Source organism: Pelophylax lessonae (genome assembly GCF_965119305.1).
Source record: "Pelophylax lessonae genome assembly, chromosome: 4".
Taxonomy (NCBI): Eukaryota; Metazoa; Chordata; class Amphibia; order Anura; family Ranidae; genus Pelophylax; species Pelophylax lessonae.
The window spans coordinates 486178087-486198348 of NC_138771.1; the positions used below are offsets into that span (position 1 = coordinate 486178087).

Sequence of the window (20262 nt, forward strand, 5' to 3'; positions counted from 1 at the left end):
CAGCAAAACCTCCATAACTGTTCAAAGTAAGAGAAGGAAAAATGGGATAAGCAGATTTGCAGTGGAAGGATGGTGCTTCCTTAGCAATCTTAGCCTTAGGGGTACAGAAAAAAGTTTCCAAGCAGTGCACTCAAGTTGTTGTACTTAGATGCGGGTGCAGTGCCGGGGGTACTGGGACACTAAAGAAAAATTGGGCAATAGACAGCAAGTGAAAGAGGGTCTCGGGAGTCAATCTTCCAATCAACTATTGTTGATAAAGCAGTTGACGTCCCAATCCACATTGAGACCAAAGGGGGTGTAACACTTCAGGTCAAAAATCCACCTGGTCTCAAGTCTTGAGATCTCCCTCCTCACATTGCTCCCCCTCCAATGTGGGGTAAATTTGTCAATGCCTATAATTCTGGTCCCAGCAGCTTTTTTATGGTGACATTCCAGGTAATGTCTCGAAACAGAATGTTTCGGAAGACCTCGACGGATATTACCAAGATGTTCATTCACTCTGGTTTTCATGGCTCGGGTGGTCCTACCCACGTACTGGTACCCGCACGGGCATTCCAGCATATAGACTACGTTCTCTGTTGCACATGTGATGAACGTGTCAATAGGGTAGCTTTTCTGTGTTGCTTTGGAACGAAATGATAGAACCTTTCGTTCTTTTATGGCATTAGCTTTGCAAACCATGGTTGGCAGATTGACTCCCGAGACCCTCTTTCACTTGCTGTCTATTGCCCAATTTTTCTTTAGTGTCCCAGTACCCCCGGCACTGCACCCGCATCTAAGTACAACAACTTGAGTGCACTGCTTGGAAACTTTTTTCTGTACCCCTAAGGCTAAGATTGCTAAGGAAGCACCATCCTTCCACTGCAAATCTGCTTATCCCATTTTTCCTTCTCTTACTTTGAACAGTTATGGAGGTTTTGCTGTCCCAGTGGATATGTAGATACCACCGGCTAGGTTGAGTACTATAGTATCTCATATATACTATGTGACCTTCAATGTATTCAACTTTAAGTCATTGCATGCAGATGGGTTTAAATTTTATCATTGATTTTATTATCAGTATTAGTTTGTAACTCATTTAATTAGGTTTTATATATAATGCACTTGTTTGTATGTGTGTTTTTTGTATTCAACCTGGTTGCAAAATTATTTGTTTCCACTATGTAATTATATATTGCATACTAGATCGTTTGTAATGTGGCTGGACCATATTTTTCAATCTGTTGATATCTTATGGTTTTGGGGGGACGGTTTGCGATTTGATGGGTCTTTTCTGGCTGGCCTTGGGCGGTCGGGTGACTTCCATCCTCCATTGCTGACTGTCTTCTCTGCCTCCTTTTTGAGCTCCCTACGTCAGGTTGTTCAGCGCCGCCTTACAGCGATGCCGATTGATTAACCGGAAGTGCATCATCACGCACGGCGCGACCGGAAGTGCGTCATCACGCACCGGAAGCGGAAGTGCGTCATCGCGCACACCGGAAGCGGAAGTGCGTCATCGCGCACCGGAAGTGACAACATGGCCGCATTCCAAACGATCAGGGGCACCCTATAAAAGCGTGCTGCATGTGGGGGGCTTTTGCCTTTGAAAACGCCTTTGCAGGACGAAACGCGTCAGGCACGCTAGCCCCCATGCAGTCACGCTGTTCCAGCCGCGGCCAATCAATTGAATAACATGCCTGTATCAAGCAGCTACATGTGAGTTTTTTAACCTTTTTTTATTAATAAAATCCGTACATACTTCACCATGTGCGCCCCCATTTGTATTATTGGAGGTCATCCCCTTTGTACACCTGGAGTCCATTGAGGTCTACCGGTTCCATGGTCCTTGTCCGGAGGTTCTGTGGTTGTTTGGAGAGGAATTCTGGTGACTGATTTCGCACGCCTGTTTGACCTTCCGTAATAGGGGGTCCAACTATCTGGTAAGGGTACATCCTCTTTTTTGTGTGATCTCCGCCAAGAAACTTCCTTTGCAAGAATTTTGTTGGATCTGTGGCTACATTTTCAGCAATTGATTTCCTTTCCTCTATATGGACTTATGGACACTGGTTCACCTTTTTTCTTTAGTTAGTTTATTCATCTAGTGGCGCTGTACCATCTTCACATTGTCTTTTTGGTTTGATATACTTTGTACTAGCAGCCTTTTTAGCTCATTGTTCTCTGTGCGCAGCTTTCCTCCATTATTGTATTACAGGAGTACATAGTGCAGTGTACACAGGTCAGGAGTACATAGTGCAGAGTACACAGGTGAGGAGTACATAGTGCAGAGTACACAGGTGAGGAGTACATAGTGCAGAGTACACAGGTCAGGAGTACATAGTGCAGAGTACACAGGTCAGGAGTACATATTGCAGAGTACACAGGTCAGGAGTACATAGTGCAGAGTACACAGGTCAGGAGTACATATTGCAGAGTACACAGGTCAGGAGTACTTAGTGCAGTGTTATATGCATCTCCTATTCTTTTAATAAAATATTAATTTGTTACATATGTAGCACTACTCCCATATTAGCCTTTGTGTGTGGGTAATTTGTTACATATGTAGCACTACTCCCATATTAGCCTTTGTGTGTGGGTAATTTGTTACATATGTAGCACTACTCCCATATTAGCCTTTGTGTGTGGGTTCCCCTGGGTTACCATTAGCAACAACAGAACAGTCTGGCATTTTTCCAAGTGTCTTACCTCAGACAAGAAGCAGTCCAGTATCTTTGGTTTTTAGGTTTTATTTGGAACTTGGATAGGAGAAGGGAATGAGTGGGATACTCCAAATTAAAGAACTATGCACAATAGGCTGGGACAACTTGAATAGAGCTGAATAGCGTTGAGTAACGCTGAATAGAGCTAGTCACGGCTAGGCCGCTGCTTCACTTTGCCCTTGGCTGTGAATGAAGTGATAAAGCTTCCTGATCCTGAGGTAAACTGTATCCTGAGGTAAGCTGTACTCTGAGGTAGACTGTACTGCTGAACAACTTCAGGGCCCTTCCTGGCACCCCCTTTGTCCCTAATCTTCAGGGTTAACTACTTGGCACCCCCTTTCCTGTAACAATCTGTGTGAGCTAGCTCCTTGATCCCCTGACTTCTCTGGAGTGGTCTCCTCTCCTAGGCAGACCCTTGAGCAGATCCCTTAATACTCACAATACTGTTTTTCCCAAAGTCTTCTGCCCAGCAGCTCCACTGTCAGCACACTGGATCCTCTGCAGCCCAGCTCCACACTTGGTTTAACAGGCCGACTGCCTGAACCACCTTCTTCACATCAGCAGGAGGAGTGACAGCCATCCACCTCCTCCTGGGACTTTGCTCCCACCAAAAGACACCCTGTCACATGCTCCCTCCAGATTTATAACCAATCCCAGGATTAGGTTTCCTCCACTGTCCAACAAGCTCCCTTATTGGATACAGTGGGGAGACTCCCTTAGACCCAATAAATCACACCTGGAAACATGGGACAGGCTAAACTAACAGATCTGGCTCTCCTGATAAGCAGAACAGAGTCACCAAATGTGTTTTCCTAGCACCTACCTAGGAGGGTGCTACACATACTTTTTAAATAAACCTTCCCACAAATGTTAGCAAAAAATTCCCCCCAAGGAGCAAAGTGGGTGTGTTCTGCTATAGGCACATAGTGGTCTTCCGGGTCCATGTCTTACACACATAGTGTTTCTGTATTTTCTCCTGTGTGTAATGGGCCCCTGTTATATGGCAGACACAGTGACAGTGGTATCTGGACAATGCACAGCACAAACACGGCACACCTCTATTGAGTGCTCACAGATTCACAGGCCGCCTGTCCCTCATCTTCCAGCATTTCTTTAAATGGTAAACAGAGCAGGCCGGACCACCCATGACAAATCTCCCCCAGCTGTGGCCTGACACATACCTAGGCCTCCTGGCAGAGATTTCACAAGGTTCTTCAGCTGAGCGATTTCCAGGGCCTCCCATAGCCGGTCGTCTGTACATGTACACTCAGGGTCTAGGTTCAGCCTGTACGAGAAAACACAAGCGTTGACATCGGTCACATTGTTGTGGTGGGATGGTGACGTAAGCTGTAACATTTTTGCCGTATTTTTCGCACAGATGTTCAGGTGCTGCGAGCCAACGTGACAGATCATGAGCATTTACAGGGGATATAAATCACAACTGCAAAAATGTGAATGTTGTGTTCAGGCTTTGGAATGTATCAGAGAACATGGGAAGGGAGCGGCATCAGAAATGTTAAAACTCAATTTTAGTTACAAAAAGCAAACAGTGCACCTTTACAGTGATGTTAAAATGTATTTACCCCCCCCCCCCTTCCTTTTCCGCAATTTCTGTTTTCCTAAGGCCTTGACATTAAAGTGTTACTAAACTCACAATAGTAATATCAGTCTTTATATGCAGTAAAGCATGCTTGTTATACTCACTGTATAACCTAAGGAGTTAAACAAAAGCATTGTGTAAAAAGGCTGTTTGATCCTGTCTTTTCTGACCCTCCCCTCCTTCCACTGACTCAGAATAATTTCCTGATAACACAGAGTCTATGGAGTCAGGCTGCACATGCTTAGTTTGGTGTGTATTGCTAGAGAGGTTTTTTTTTTCTAGGGAGGATGCATGTGATCGGCACAGGGCCAATCAGCACTGTCCAGACAGAGGGTCAGGGGTCTTGCAGTCTCATAGGACAGTCAGAAAACTCCCCCTACAAACTTTAACCAGTGCTCGGCTGGACCTGGATATAAGTCACAAGACTGCTCTAAGGCATTGATATCTAACAAAAACGCTTGTAATCTGCCAAAAAAAAAGAAGCTCATGTACTTATTTGAGCTTCAGGCGTTTTGCTTCAGGTGACAAAACGTTCATATGTGAACAGGGGCCATAGAAATGAATGGGATTTCGCTTGTTGGGCGTTTTGAGACTTCAGAGATGAGCATTTTGTGAGCTGAAAAACACTCAAGTGTGAACAGGGCCTAAAGCAGAAACAAAACACGTACAAGGTATGGTGGAATTTATAGTCAAGGGTACGACTATTTGATGACCCCCCACCCCAAGCCTTGATCTTTAAAACCCAAGAAAACCTTTCATTGGCCAACTTGCACTTCTGTACAATGACATCATCATATCATCAACTCTAGTGGGGCTTTTATAATATTGCTGCCCCTGGCAAAATGAGAAACAAAAAGAAAAAGCTGTGAAGGATTTTTGAAAAGGTAGTACATTATGGTTTGTAGAGGTTGTCAGTAATATTATCTTTTTTTAAAAGGAAATCTATTGTAGTTTTCGGCATATTTAATAAATAAAATGTTAATATAAAATGTTAATAAATGAATAATAAATTAAGCTAATGTTAAAAAAATTGTATTTATTAAAGTATAACCGCAAAAGACAAAAGTGTTTTTTATAGTTTTGGATTGAGTAGAGAGGGATTAGAATGCTTGTCAGTTTTTATCGCTGTCTGTGCCCCGTTAGTGAGATTCACCCTCTCTAATTCTCCTGTTTACCATTAATATTCAAAGTGAAAGTAAAAGAAAATCCAAAATTTTGGGTTATGCCCTGAAAAGTAACAGAGGGGAAATCTTCCTATAAGGGCACAAGTTCTGGAGGCCTGGGGGTCCCCAAGGAATTTCCTTAATTTGCAGGGATTATCCCTCACTTCCTGTTTGGCTATGAGACAGGGAGTGAAGGAAAATCTCCACAATGGGACACAGATGACAAAAAAAAATGAAAACCCTCTATCCAAAATGAAAAACCAAACGTTTTGCCTATAGTTCTAATTTAAATATCTTAGATCCTTTAACATAATTTCCTATGTATCCTTACCACTTGCTGCTGCTGCTGCTTGATCCTTGCAGAGCTCAACAGCTCAAGGTGAGTCAAGTAAATGAGTAGTGACTACAGTAACCCATCCTTTTCAACCCAGAGCTTCATTCAAGGTTACACTCAAAGCCAGCTTCAAAGCAGGCAGCATCTTACTTTTTAAATGACCTGTTGTACCCTGGGTATCCTTTGTCATGTATTAATTGTTCATTGGTAAAACAAAGATTTACACATATAGTAAAGAAAATCAGATTTTAAAATATCAAATACTGGGAATCCTCAGCTGCCTCAAGCAATGTTGGGCTTCTGGTGGGTTGTTGTATCTACAAGGGGCTATTTTCAAGGTATGCCTCTATTGCAGGGGTCTTCAAACTATGGCCCTCCAGTTGTTTAGCAACTACAATTCCCATCATGCCTAGTCATGTCTGTGAATGTCAGAGTTTTTCAATGCCTCGTGGATGTGTAGTTCTAGAACATCTGGAGGGCCGTAGTTTGGAGATCCCTGCTTTAAGGGAATTTCAGACAGTTTAGATATAGGAAGCGTACTCTGAAGGGCTGTCTTTGCACAGCAGTGTGACTCTATACTGTATTTATTTCCAAATTAACCCAACAAAAACCTCTGTTTTTAACCTAAAATGTTGAATCGTTTTAAGGCTTTTTGCCCTGACTGGGGAATTTTGGATTGTCCACTCTAAGACAGATCACACAATGAGACTCACCGTATTGATCCGCTAAATAAGACAGGGTCCTGCAGAATGATGGACAGTCTGGAGCGAAGCGTGTGAAGGGGGAGCTTCGAAATATCAATTCCATCAATAATAATTTTCCCTGTCGGAAAAAAATCATCCATAAGCTTTCATAACACTTAGCAAGAGACATGGCTGTCACAGTGATCATATGATCGGGAGCTCATCCTACTGACACCTGATCATTGCTATGTGACCCGGAGTTGTCGGTGACTGTGTGGTCACACTACTGGTGGCGAGCGGTTGAGCTCGCTCCCAGCATATAACAGAGAGGCATTTGTGTGGGAGTATGGAATTAAACCCACCTCTGTGCTTACACATACAGTATATAAATAGGACTGCCTAGAAGGGGTTTATTTCATCTTCCTCTTTAAAGTGGTTGTAAATGCAAAAGGCTTTTTACCATCATGTATTTTATGCACAAAGGTAAAAAGCCTTCTGAGTGCAGCCCCCCCTCATTCTTACCTGATCCCGATCTCGACCCAGCTATGTGCACAACAGCAGAGGCTATCTCGACTCTCTCAATTGTCATTGGCTCCTGTTGCTGTCAATCACAGCCTGGGAGAAGGGAGAAGGGGGCAGGGCTGAGCCATGCTCTGTGTGTCTTATGGACGAAAGTGGCTTGCTATAGGGGCACTCCGCAGGGGGGGAGGAACCAGGAGCGCCAGCGGGAGACCAAAGATAAGAAGGTTCGGGACTGCTCTGTACAAAACCGTAGCACAGAGCAGGTATTACATTTTTGGTATTTTAAAGGAAAAAAAAAAACAAACGTTAGTATCAGAGTCGGTTCACACTGGGGCGACACGACTCCTTACTACTTCGGGGGCGACTTGTGCATTACCATGCACCATGACTTCGGAGCGACTTGCAGGGACTTCACATAATGGAAGTCTATGCAATCACTCCGAGGTCGCTCCGAAGTAGGACAGGACCCTTTTTCTAAGTTGGAGCAACTTGTGTCGCTCCTATTAGAACGGGTCCTGTAGCGGTCAATGGACCGCGAGGGAGCGCGACTTGTCAGGTTGATAAGTCGTCTGACAAGTCGCAGCAATGTGAACCGGCTCTCACTTTAACTTCAAAGCATTTCACCAAAATAGTGAAATTTCACTAAAATCTGATTTTTGTCATAATTCCTGAAAAGGAAAAGTCCAAAATTTCCTCATTCCTACAATTTATGAACAGATGCCTTACTCCAAATGGCTAAAGAACAAGCCAGTTTTACACATTAAATTTATGAGACAGATTTTATTTCCATGATATTAATAAGGGTGATTATTAGCTCACGCCATCAGGCACACGCAGAGGCACCCTGCTGGAAAAGGCTTCTCCATGTTCATGCCATATTTCATGCTTCAAAGGTATGATTCCCATAAAAATGTCACGCTCCAACCTGCGAACCTCTCAGCAGCGGACATTAATCTCGTCATGTTATGACATTCGGTTTGAATGAACAGACGTCACATTGCTGCAGAGAGACCGTCTTAATATAGACAACCACCAGCAAAACTTTTCCTTTCGCGTCTCTTCAACTGTGTATTATAAAACCTTAATCTGTGTTATTCGCTGTTTTATGACAGTAATATTGAGCTTCCAAGATCCCCAGCACAGGAGAGGCTCTAGACTCACAGAAGGATTATGGGTATAAATATGAACCAACCGTCAAATATGTCCACCATTCGGAAGAACGCCAAAGATAGAGAGGATTTACCGCTGCCCGTTCGCCCGCAAATCCCCACCTGAAAAAAATGCAATGATGGAAATATTACCATTGTTATTGCTGATATGCTTCTACTTTATTTATAAGAACTATTCCTAAAGTGGGCCGGTCAGTAATTTTACTTAAAAATTCCTGACATGTCACAATATTCAGCAACAGTATTAGTTTTCAGCTTAACTCCACCTTTCATCAATTAAAAACTGACCTTGAGCTTCAGTCAGTGACTTTGCCTAGGCTGAGATGATGAAATCAGTTAGCTGCAGGCCGTAGGAAGCCTTTCCTTAGTCTACTCTTCTCCAGTGAACACACTGCAACATTGTAACTTTGTAGCAAGTCATACGTTGCAGCAGGGGCTGATCTGTGTCAGACATTTGTGAGCACAGCTAAAAGCTACAGAGTTACCAGGATTTACATTGTTGTGTCATGTCTGTTCTAGCATCTCGGTCCAGGAAGTATTTGGTGACCCAGAATTATGCCTGAACAAAACGGCATCTCACTACCTGAGTCCCTGAGACCAGCGCTTTAAGTGGGCGGGTATGCACTACCGCCACTTCCAAATATGGCTCTTGAGCATACCGCCACCTCTCCATGCGCCTTAGCGTACGGGTACGCTCATTTTGGACAACTGCGCCCTCAATTGCCCCCCCAAGAATATTTCCCTCTCCAGAGCCAGACCAGTCACCACCAGTGAGTCCCCCTGCTCCGGAGTCCCAGCCCAGGCCAGGGGGGGTGCTCTGTGGGGACCCTGATGTGGGGTGGGGGGAAATTTATAGGCTATAATAGAGTACCGACACCTCTTTTGGGCCACTTAAAGCACTGCCTGAGAGACAGATTAGAAGGCTTAATTCTCCACCAACCTCTGAAATACCAGATCTGGATGGAGTGACAAACCCCTAGATGACATTAACGTGGTCAGCAGAGCTGGCTTCCGATGAATATGTCAGACCTGAAGAGTGATATTTACTTCCTATTGACAATATTCATACCTTCTGTCCCGGCTTAATGTAGGCTTTGACATGCTTCAGGACTGGCTTCAGGTTGGTCTCATAGCGTACGCACAGATCGCTAATTTTAATTTCTCCGGTCTTTGGCCAATCATCCGGCACTTGTTGTAGGCCTGAAATGTTGGGAACAAAGTGGTGTTATCGGTATCATGCATGAAACACAATTCAATCTTACAAGCTCATAGTGGCTCCTATTGGCAACTTGTGTCCCCTTGTTAGGGACACCTTTCAAAATCACAGAGCCCTATACTACACAATGTCTTTGGTCCCTTGTTATTATACTCTGGAAAATAACATCATAGAGACTTTCTGCTGTTTCATTTTTAATGCTGAACCACAGGGAAAGGGCAAATTAAGACATTTTACCTGCCAAAAGGTTTGTATCTGCCAAAAGTTTTGTAATTCTGTCCTGGGGACAACCTTTAGACAAGCAGTCTGCTGACCTGCCTTTTCTCTACTGCAGTTCAAAACACAGCTTGGTCAATGCCACCACCCTCAGCTTGTGATTCGATAATGAATGAGCAGCAACAGACTAATAAAGTCAGCTCTCTGCTCGCGACCTATTAGCGCACAATACACCTGGGCCCTTAGTGGTACCCCCTTCTTCTCCCGAACTGAGTGCAGGGGATTGAAAATCAAATTAAATTGAATTACCGTGTCTACCCTAGTTGCATTTATTGCTTTTAATACAGTATATAATTGTCTTTTATGCCTAGAGTTCAAAGCTAACAAAAAAAAAAACAAGATCTACGACACAACAATACTTCCAACTACAAACACTACAAACAATGTATTTATTAAATATGGGATGCGCAAATAACAAAGTTTGGTATGCCTCTGGAATACCAGGGGATCCATTTTACCCATAGATCCTTCGTAACACTCCGACTCGATGTTCAGGAAACTGTTCACCTTTTTCACTGCTCCGATCTGGACCTCTAGATCTGCCAAATTTCTCACCACCCAGTTCAGGTAATTGGTCACCTACAGAGGAGAGATATCATAGGGCAGGTCAACCTTAACCCATATACTGGCTAAGTTTTCCTGTATAAATGGCAGAACCACCAGATACAAACCGTCAAAGCGTAGGTGAGGGCAAAACCCACAATTCCAGAGTTCCTGTCTGAGGTGATGGAGGTGATGGCTGCCGTTAGCACAATACAAGCACCCAGATAATCCTGAGGGCAGAAGAATATGAATATTTGAAGACACAGTAAGGTTTTCTGTGCAAGTCATTCATAATGCAATGAACAATTCAATTAATATACTTTCAGATGACATTGAAACAGGTAGGATCATCTACTGTACATAGATTTGCCCAAGAGTCATGCCCGTACATGTATGTGAAAAGAATTGTTGTTTGGTGGGTCATCTCCCTTACCATGAACCCTGAACCTGCCCATCACCATTGGGATATATTGTAATCTCCTTTATAGACTGGCACCAATGGATTTAAAAAAATCTCTGTTTGCAATACAATTTCTGACCCTCATTATCAATGCCGAGGATGAACTATATCAGTGATAGGCATCCTAAGGCAGGTGAACCACAAAGGGCATGTAGGCAGGTGCAGTCTACTTTCTCCATTGCCATTGGTGCTCTCCCACAGCAGCACTGCAGTTGGAGAGGAAGTTAGGAGAAACAGGGTTCCTCTATGGTATCCTGGGTCACTGGGGAAGCTATTGCATTGGATGCCCCATGTGACTCTGGCAGCCATCTTGGGTCAGGCAGAGCTATCTCTGCATTAGTTCAGTACAAGTTCTTTCATTGCAATTACACTAAATGTATTATTATTGCTGTATTGCGCAGCATCCCATCTATAAGCACACAGTGGGGTTGATTTACTAAAACTGAAGAGCACAAAATCTGGAGCAACACTGCATAGAAACCAATCAGCTTCCTGTTTTTTTTTTTTTTACCAAAGCTTTAATTCAACAAGCTAAAGTTAGAACCCGATTGGCTACCATGCAAAGCTACACCAGATTTTGCACTCTCCAGTTTTAGTAAACCAACCCCAATGTATTTTCAGTAGCATCCAGAAGATTGTCACATCACATTGGATCCTCCATTGGGCCCCTGCTCCCCACAAAGAGTCACTGCTATCCTAGTGTAACTGGCAGGAATAAGGCTGGGCACACAAGGTGGATAGAGGAATCTTCACCAGGGTGCTATTATATTCTGACAGTGAGGATTCCTCCCCTGTCAGAATACAGTTATCAGTGCTGTCACGCTGTTCCAACAAAGCTTTTCCAACAAGCACATTCATGAGAAGTTAATCGTTAGATTGACTTCTTACGAACAGGAATGGCAATAGATGGATAGAAATTCAACTGATCCCTGCTAAACCGAACAAATTTACATCCATCTATGGCCAACTTAAGGTCTGATCTTAAGTCTAAAGTGCCATGAATTCAATCTTATCTGATGTCTGAAGGTGCAGGAATTGAAGCTGATCTGAGGTCTGAAGGCACATGAATTAGGGCTGATCTGAGGTCTGATGGTGTAAGAAATTGGGCTATTACTTATTTCTATATTTACTGTCAGAGTATTTTTTGGTAAAAACGGACAAATTTTGCCTGAAGTTTAGAGTTAGTGTTAGTTAGGTATATCTAAAGCCAAAACCTTTCGACAGGGTTAGACCCTCAGTCAGGTTTTTAGCTAATTGTGTCAAAAACAAATTAAACACCAATTTTCAGTCAATATATTTGAACATAACTTAAAAAGTGACACAACTAACCCAAGACCACGCAACCACTAAATAGTCGTGTTGTAGTGCGCCGCATTGGTAAAAATAGTTTTCTGATCCATTGTAATGCGTTGGCATGCTATGGCATGGGCTACCTTAGTGCAGTGCAAATTATTGTGCAGCATAACGTGTGTAAACAGGTGTGCAATATGGCATCATATTGAACCCCACAGATATGACTGGACCTAAATGATTGGCACTGCAATGGACCGCATGAAGTGCCAAGCATTAGTGTGCATTGCGGTAAACTTTGGGATGACATGGGCACTGTAACACATAAATTTAAAACTGGCAAAAAAAAAAAAAAAACAGAAACTGAAACACAACCTTCTCACATCAGCATGGCCAATAACCTCATCTTCCAGAAAGTATTCATCACACAGCGATATAAATGCACCCGTGACATTTCCGCACTATTGATGGACACGAGTGGGGGCTGCACTGCGTCATAATGACAGACGCATCAGAGTACATAAACACAGAATGTCTGGCACTGTGGTAATAGTCATTGCTTGGCTCATCTCTAAGGGGGGGTAACAGCGGGCATGCTGGCACTCTGTGTACCCTACCTGTCACCCTGGACAGTTTGCTATTCTGTGTTCTGTCAACTGACTGAGAGCAAAGTTTTTTCTCTTTTGTACAAATATTTGTTCAGCATGACTGGAGATGGCGGACGCGTGCGCCACTCTTTTTACATTTTTTTTTTTTTTTTTTAAGCAGTGTATTCTTATTAGATTACATCAAGGATTACAAAAGCAACAAAATAAAACAACCAGTACATAAGGAGAGATGATATAGACAGGTGAGAGATACTGTAACTCCTCTCGCTGCATTACGGTATATAATATTATTAAGCTGGTGTAAATCTCAAGGGATTGCCAATTTGAATTATGCAAAAAATAAACATAACAGGTTTTTTTTTTTAAATATGAGAAAAAAAAAGTAAAAATTTGTTCAGACTGTGGTACACTTAATGGCAATAGTAATCAGCTAATATAAAAAAAGTTTAGAAAAAAAGGCATGAAAATAGGCAATAACAAATTGATTATATTTTGTAAACTAGAAAAGGTATTTCTGCTAGGACGTATCAAAGTCCAGAATAACATCCTGGTGTCAAGCCTGTTGTATTATGCTAAGAAGGCTATAATTTGTAAATGGTCCTCCTCTGCTCCACCTTCCAATTCAGCCTGAGCCTCAGGGGCTATGATAAATGCTGTATTGCCACTTTATAAGCTGACCTATATAAGTTGTGGGTGCCCCTGGAAATCTGAGGTGTGGCAGCCCTGGATCTCACAGTAAACCTGTGACAGCCTCCTGTTGCCCCCCACCCCAGCCTTTCCTTTTCCCTTCCTTCTTCCACCTTTTCTGTGTATTGTTCTGAAATGGTTTTGTTCGGGTCATGGGGTGACTTGTTCCTGGTGCTGCAGACCTTGGACTTCTCTTGCTATATAGTCCCCTTTGGAGAACTAGAATACCGCCAGATGACTACTGTACTAGCTGTATATTCCATTAATGTACCTATGCACCATTGTATATCCATGTCATAACCCTGTTCATCCAGGTTGAATTCTGTTTTGTACATTACTAAGTAACCTACAATAAAGCAAACTGATTGTTAAGAAAAAAGAAATCCAGAATAATATATGAAAAGTGATTATATAAATTTAATGAAGAAAAAGAAAAAAAAAAAAAGAGAAAGTGTGGCGTGCAGGAAAAATGCCAAGAGATATATTGTTTCACCAGTGCTAGGACAAGGTCATCTAGAGCCCAGGGCGAACATGCCAAACTGCGCCCCCCCCCCCCCCAATATATGAGCATTATGTGTCAGCAAAAATTCGCCCAGAAAAACAATGGGCATTAATCTGCATGCTTACCCCCTAAGCATAGATTCCCCCTCCTCCCAGTACAAATCATCCCCCCTGCTAAAATCCCCCCTCTCTTGCCCCCCATCCCCCAAACCCCCCCCCCCCAAGCTCAAATGCCCCCCCCCCAAAAATGCCCACCTCCTAGCACAAATTCTTTATCCCTAAAATTTGCCCTCGTAGTACACATCTCCCCCCCCCCACACTTCAAATCCCCCCTACCAGCACAAATTCCCCCCAAATCCTCCTTCCTAGCACAACTTTTCTTCCCCCCTCCCAACACAAATCCCTCTAAATCACTACTATTACCACCCCCCCCCCCCAAACTCCCCTCCTAAAACAATACTTACCCCCTGCTGCCCCTCAACTGCCCCCTTCCAACACAAATCCCCTCCCCCTTTTGTGGTGCCCCTCTTCTTCACATGATACCACAGTGCCCAGGGCAGCCCCCCTCCTGCCCACCCCTTGTCCCTGCCCTGTGTTTCGCTATCATTTAGTTCCACTTCCAAGATGTGAATATTGTTCAGAATAAACAATGTATCTGTGTTCTCCATACCAATCAATGAGATTATTATTTTAATTTTATAACCCCTGATAACTGGAATCTAATTGGCACAGGGAATTTGGACATTTTCCTTTCACACAGTGAATATCAGTAAGCTCCAGAAAAATACAGCCCAAAGAGATTTGTCAATAGCGTACTGTTGGCCATACTGAACCTACAGAGACTTCCCATAATAGGGCTCTCTGATTGATCACTTCTCCTTTAAAATTAGCGACTTTGCGGAAAGTACTTTTTTTGCATTGAAATCTGTAAATCATCAATGTGACTGCTGAGTTCAAGTGGTCTGTGTTTGACTGTGACTTAAATAGGATATGTGGAGGGGGGGGGGGGGGGGCAGAGGGGAGCTGAAGAGGAAAGAGAGGGAAGAAAGGAGGAATGAAGAAGTGAAGGAGGAGCAGAGGGTGAAAGACAAGAGAAAGAAGAGGGATGACAGGGGAGAGAGAAGAAATGGAGACATGGAAGGAGAGGAGAGAGGAGAAATCGAGAAGGGAGAAAGCTGGAGTGGAGAGGGGAGAGGAGAGGAATGGAAAGAGGAAAGAAGAGGAATAGAGAGGGAAGATGGGAGGAATACAGAAGTGAGAGAAGAGGAATGGAAAGAGGAATGAAGAGGGAAGACATAAGGAATGGAGAGGTGAGAAAGGAGAAATGTTGTATTGATAAAGGAGGGATGGCAAGGGCAGAAAGCAGGAATAGAGAGAGGGAGAGGGGGAATGGAGAAGAGAGAGAGAGGAGGAAATGAGAAAGAACAGGGAGAATGGATGAAGAAAGAATGGAGAGGTGAGAGAGGAGGAATAGAGGGGAGGGGGAGAGAAGGACCAGAAAGAAGTTAAAGGAGAAATGGAGATGTGAGAGAAAAGAAAAGGAGAGGTGAGAGAAAAGAAAGAGAGAGGTGAGAGAGGAGGGATGAAAGCGGGGAGAGGGGAAAAATGGAGAGGGAAGAGAGGAGAAATAGAGAGGGGAGGGAGAAAAATGGGGAGAGAAGAAAGGAGGAATAGAGAGGGAAGTAAAAGGTAGAATGGAGAGGGTAAAGTGGAGGAATGGAGAAAGGTGGGCAGAGAAATTAAGAGGGAAGAGAGGAGAAATAGAGAGGTGAGAGAGAGAGGGAAGAGAGACAGCAGAGGGGAGGAATAGAGAGGGAGGGAGAAGGAAAAGAGAGGAGAGAGGAAGAATTGAGAGGGCAAAGAAGAGAAATGGAGAGCGGGGAGAGGAAGAATGGAGAGGGGAAAGAGAAGGTAAAAAGAGGGGAGAGAGGAGGAATGGCAAGGACAGAGAGCCGAAATGGAGAGAGCATAGGAGGAATGGAAATGCTAGAGTGGAAGAATGGGGAGGGGTGAGCAGAGAAATAAAAAGGGAAGAGAGGAGACATGGAGCAGTGAGAGAGAAAGAATGGAGAAGGCAAACGGCAGGAACAGAGAGGGAGGAAGAAGGAATAGAGAGAGTGGAGAGGAGGAATGGAGAGAACAGAGGAAGAATGAAGAGGGCAGAGAAAGATGGAGAGGCAGAAAAGGAAGGATGGGGAGGGGAGAGTAGAGGTATAGAGAGGGGAGAAAGGAGGAAAAGAAAAGACAGATAAGAAGTGTGGAAAGGGCAGATGGAGGAATAGACAAGGAAAAGGGGAGGGATTAAAGAAGAGAGGATATAGAGAGGGGTGGAATGAAGAAGGAGAGAGAGGAGGAATGAAGAGGGTAGAAAAGAGGAAGTGAGGAAAGAGAGAGAGAGAGAAAGAGGGAAGTGGTAAAGAATGGAAAGGCAAGAGAGCCGGAATGGAGAGGGTGTGAGGAGAAATGGAGAGGGGAGAGAGGAAGAATGAAGAAAGGAGAGAGGAACAATGGAGAGGGGGAAGAGGGGAAGAACAGAGGGGAGTAAGGAGAAATAGAGAGGGCAGAGAAAATAAACTGGGAGGAAAAAAGGAAGTAAAAAAAGTCCAGAGAGGAGGAAAGGAGAGGGCAAAAAGGAGAAATATGGATGCGGGGAGTAATGCAGGGGGGGGGGGGGTGAGAAGGGGGCATAGAGGATGAATGGAGAATCATCTTTCAATCTTGGCACTATCTGAGATAAAATATAGAAAGATTATGACTGGTTTCTACTAGTGCCACCGTCTGGGAGTCTCTCCTTACCGTTCGGACCTCCAGCCACCTGTTCGCCGCCGACAGGAATAAATAGGCCAAGTTGTTTGTGTCTGTCAGTTCCAGCATGCGCTGCTTGAATCGGGACTCGTGTCTACAAAGATAAAAAGTGTCACTGAGACACTGATAGAAAATACATCTTCCATTTACTGTCCATTCCTTTATATAAGAACTCATTTATCACAGTGTCTGAAACAAGACCTGTCTTTGCTGCCCTAAACCATCATCCAGATACTTCTATTCTGACAGTCGGAAGCCATATGAGACTAGGCAGAAGATAACTGGAACACACACAGAGTTTGGTTGGCATTCTACTGAGCATACAGTAGGAAATATTGGCCTGGTATGCCATAATGACATCCTCTCCATCTTGGAGGTGGCCTGTACACATACATCCCACTGACTAGTCTTCCTGCCGAAGCACTGTGCATCATAAACTTTTTTTATTAAAATATTTTTTTTCACCATTTTTTTCCTCCTCTGATTTCCTGCAGTCACTTCCTGTCTGCATGCACTCCAGCCAGGCCAGTTCAGGCACTTACTGTCAAAGGGTGACAACACTCTTTCCCTGTGCTCCTGTGTTGTCACCCTCTCACACAGGTTTCAAATGGAGACCACCAATGGCCTTTTCAACACACAGTAAAAACAATAGCCATCTGCACAGAGGACTTCTAGAGTACATAGTCCATAGAGCAATTTAATAAATTGCGAAGCAGTAACAAGTTAAAGTGCAAAATCCTCCATAAAATACAACATTTCAAACCACCAAACAGGTTTTTTTTTCAAGCATGGAGTACCTGAAAAGAGCCTGTTTGGTGGCTTTAAATGTTGCACTTTATGAAAGATTTTGCACTTTGTCCTGCTGCTGCTTGTTGTTTTTGCACTTTAACCACTTCCATACAGAGCAGTTAGACCCCCTTCCTTCCCAGACCAATTTTCAGCTTTCAGCACTCTCACACTTTGAATGACAATTGCTCGGTCATGCTACACTGTAACCAAACAAAATTTTTATCATTGTTTTCACACAAATAGAGCTTTCTTTTGGTGGTATTTGATCACAACTGGGTTTTTTTTTTCTTCGTGATATAAGCAAAAAAAGAGCAAACATTTTGAAAAAAAAACACTTAAATTAATTTTTCTTCATACATTTAGGCCAAAATTTATACTGCTACATATCTCTGGTAAAATTAACCCAAATTAGTGTATATTATTTAGTCTGTGTGAAAGTTATTGAGTCTAGAAGCTATGGTACCAATTACTGAAAATTGATCACACCAGATGTACTGATGGCCTATCTCCTTTCTTGAGGCCCTGAAATGTCAGGATAGTACAAATACCCCCCAAATGACCCCCTTTTTGTAAAGTAGACAGTCCAAGGTATTTAGTAAGAGGCATGGTGAGTTTTTTGAAGTTATAATTTTTTCCCACAATTCTTGGGAAAATGAAGAAAAAATGTTTTCTTTCTTTTTTTTCCTAAAACGTTGTCAATTTATAAGCTATTTCTAACACATAGCATGTACACAGCAAAAATGACACCCCAAAATTCATTCTGCTACTCCTTCTGAGTATGGTGATACCACATGTGTGAGACTGTTACACAGCCTGGCCACAAAAAGAGACTCCACGTCCAAGTAGCACCATAAGGCATTTTAGGAGCATAAATACACATAAAACTTTCTTACTACCTATCACAATTTTCAAGGCCCTAGAGCACCAATACAATGGAAAAGTCCACAAAATGACCCCATTTTGGAAAGCAAACACTCCAACGTATATTCTATGAGGCATTATGGGTCCTTTGAACATGTCATTTTTTTCCACAAGTTTTTGGAAAATGTGGGAAAAAAATAAAAACTTTTTTTTTTTACACAAAGTTGTCAATTTATAGGATATTCCTAACACATAGCATGTACACAGCAAAAATGACACCCCAAAATACATTCTGCCACTCCTCCTGAGTATGGCAATACCACATGTGTGAGACTTTTTCACAGCCTAGCCATATAGAGGGGCCCAACATCCAAGAAGCATCATCATGCATCCTAGCCACTTGCCTAGGCCTATTTTTGACATTTGGTGTTTACAAGCTAAAATCAGTTGTTTTGCTAGAAAACTGCTTAGAACCCCCAAACATTATATATTTTTTTAGCAGAGACCCTAGAGATTAAAATGGAGATTATTGCAATATTTTTTATCACACCGTATTTGCGCAGCGGTCTTCCAAACGCTTTTAAATTAAAAAATAAGAAACCAGTAAAGTTAGCCCAATTTTTTTTCCATAATGTGAAAGATAATGTTACGCCGAGTAAATAGATACCCAACATGTCATGTTTCAAAATTGCGCACGCTCACGGAATGGCGACAAACTTTGGTACTTAAAAATCCCCATAGGCGACAATTTAAAAATTTCTACAGGTTGCCATCTTTGAGTTACAGAGGAGGTCTAGGGCTCAAATTATTCCCCTTGCTCTAACGATCGCAGTGATACCTCACATGTGTGGTTTGAACACCGTTTACATATGTGGGCGGGGTTTCCGTATGCGTTGGTTCTGCGCGCGAGCTAACGGGGACAGGGCGCTTTAATTTTTTTTTTTTTTTTTACTATTTATTTTATTTATTATTTTTTATTTTTACACCGTTTAACAAAAAAAAAAAAAAAATTGATCATTTTTATTTCTATTACAAGAAATGTAAACATTACTTGTAATAGAAAAAGGCACGACAGGACCTCTTTTTTGTGAGATCTGGGGTCAAAAAGTCCTCGGATCTCACAAGTACACTAAAAGATAGAAAAAAAAAAAAAAAAAAATTATTATATAAAATGAAAAAAAAAAAAAAAAGGACCTTTAAACCGGTTGCTAGGCAACAACATTTTCCGTAGCTCCGGTCCTCCAAGACCATAAAGTCAAGTGAGAGCAAGCTTGCCCTCACTCAACATCCTGTCTGTGAGGATCCGGGACCGGATTGTTTTCCCCGCTGCCGGCGGGTCCGGTAAGCGGGGAAAAGGACCGGACGCGGCGGGAGGGGGGGGGGCACCTCTTCCCGGAAGGGTGATCCCACGGCGAATCCGCCGCTGGGACCACCCTTATCGGAAAGCCAACCGTCCACCGGTTAAAAAAATACCAGGGTTATGGCAGCTATCTACTGCCATAACACCGGTATTTAGGTTTAAACGGAGGACGTATATAAACCTTTTTGGACTTGGACATGGTGGCTGTATGAAGGGTGACAGGTACTCGGGTACTTTGTTGGGCAGGTGACAGGCAGGTGACAGGTACTCTGGTACTGATGAGCAGGTGGCAGGTACTCGGGTACTCCGATAGGCAGGTGACAGGTACTCGGGTACTCTGATGGGCAGGTGACAGGCAGGTGATAGGTACTGATGAGTAGTACTGATACTGATAGGTGATACTGTACTGATGGGTACTGATGATCAGTACTGATACGTGATAGGTACTGATGAGTACTGATGAGTAGTGATGGGTACTGATGAGCAGGCGGCAAGTACTCGGGTACTTCAGGCGTCAGGTACTCTGATGAGCAGGTGGAAGGTACTCGGGTACTCTGATGGGTAGGTGACTGGTACTCGGGTACTCTGATGACGGGTACTCCGTTGACAGGTACTCAAAGTACCCGAGTACCTGTCATCAGAGTACCCGAGTACCTGTCATCAGAGTACCCGAGTATCCGTCATCAGAGTACCCGAGTA

At 43.2% G+C, this 20262-nt stretch overlaps 1 protein-coding gene across 1 annotated transcript in view; it reads right to left on the reverse strand.

The window, feature by feature from the left end:
- ABCC9 (ATP binding cassette subfamily C member 9) overlaps nucleotides 1-20262 on the reverse strand; it is a 210267-nt gene that overhangs the window by 12332 nt on the left and 177673 nt on the right. The window contains exons 30-36 of the mRNA XM_082254775.1: nucleotides 16545-16647; nucleotides 10331-10432; nucleotides 10118-10238; nucleotides 9237-9367; nucleotides 8191-8269; nucleotides 6507-6615; nucleotides 3878-3981 (exon numbers count right to left, since the gene is read on the reverse strand). Coding sequence (XP_082110901.1) covers nucleotides 3878-3981; nucleotides 6507-6615; nucleotides 8191-8269; nucleotides 9237-9367; nucleotides 10118-10238; nucleotides 10331-10432; nucleotides 16545-16647 — 749 coding nt within the window. The remainder of the gene's footprint in view (nucleotides 1-3877; nucleotides 3982-6506; nucleotides 6616-8190; nucleotides 8270-9236; nucleotides 9368-10117; nucleotides 10239-10330; nucleotides 10433-16544; nucleotides 16648-20262) is intronic.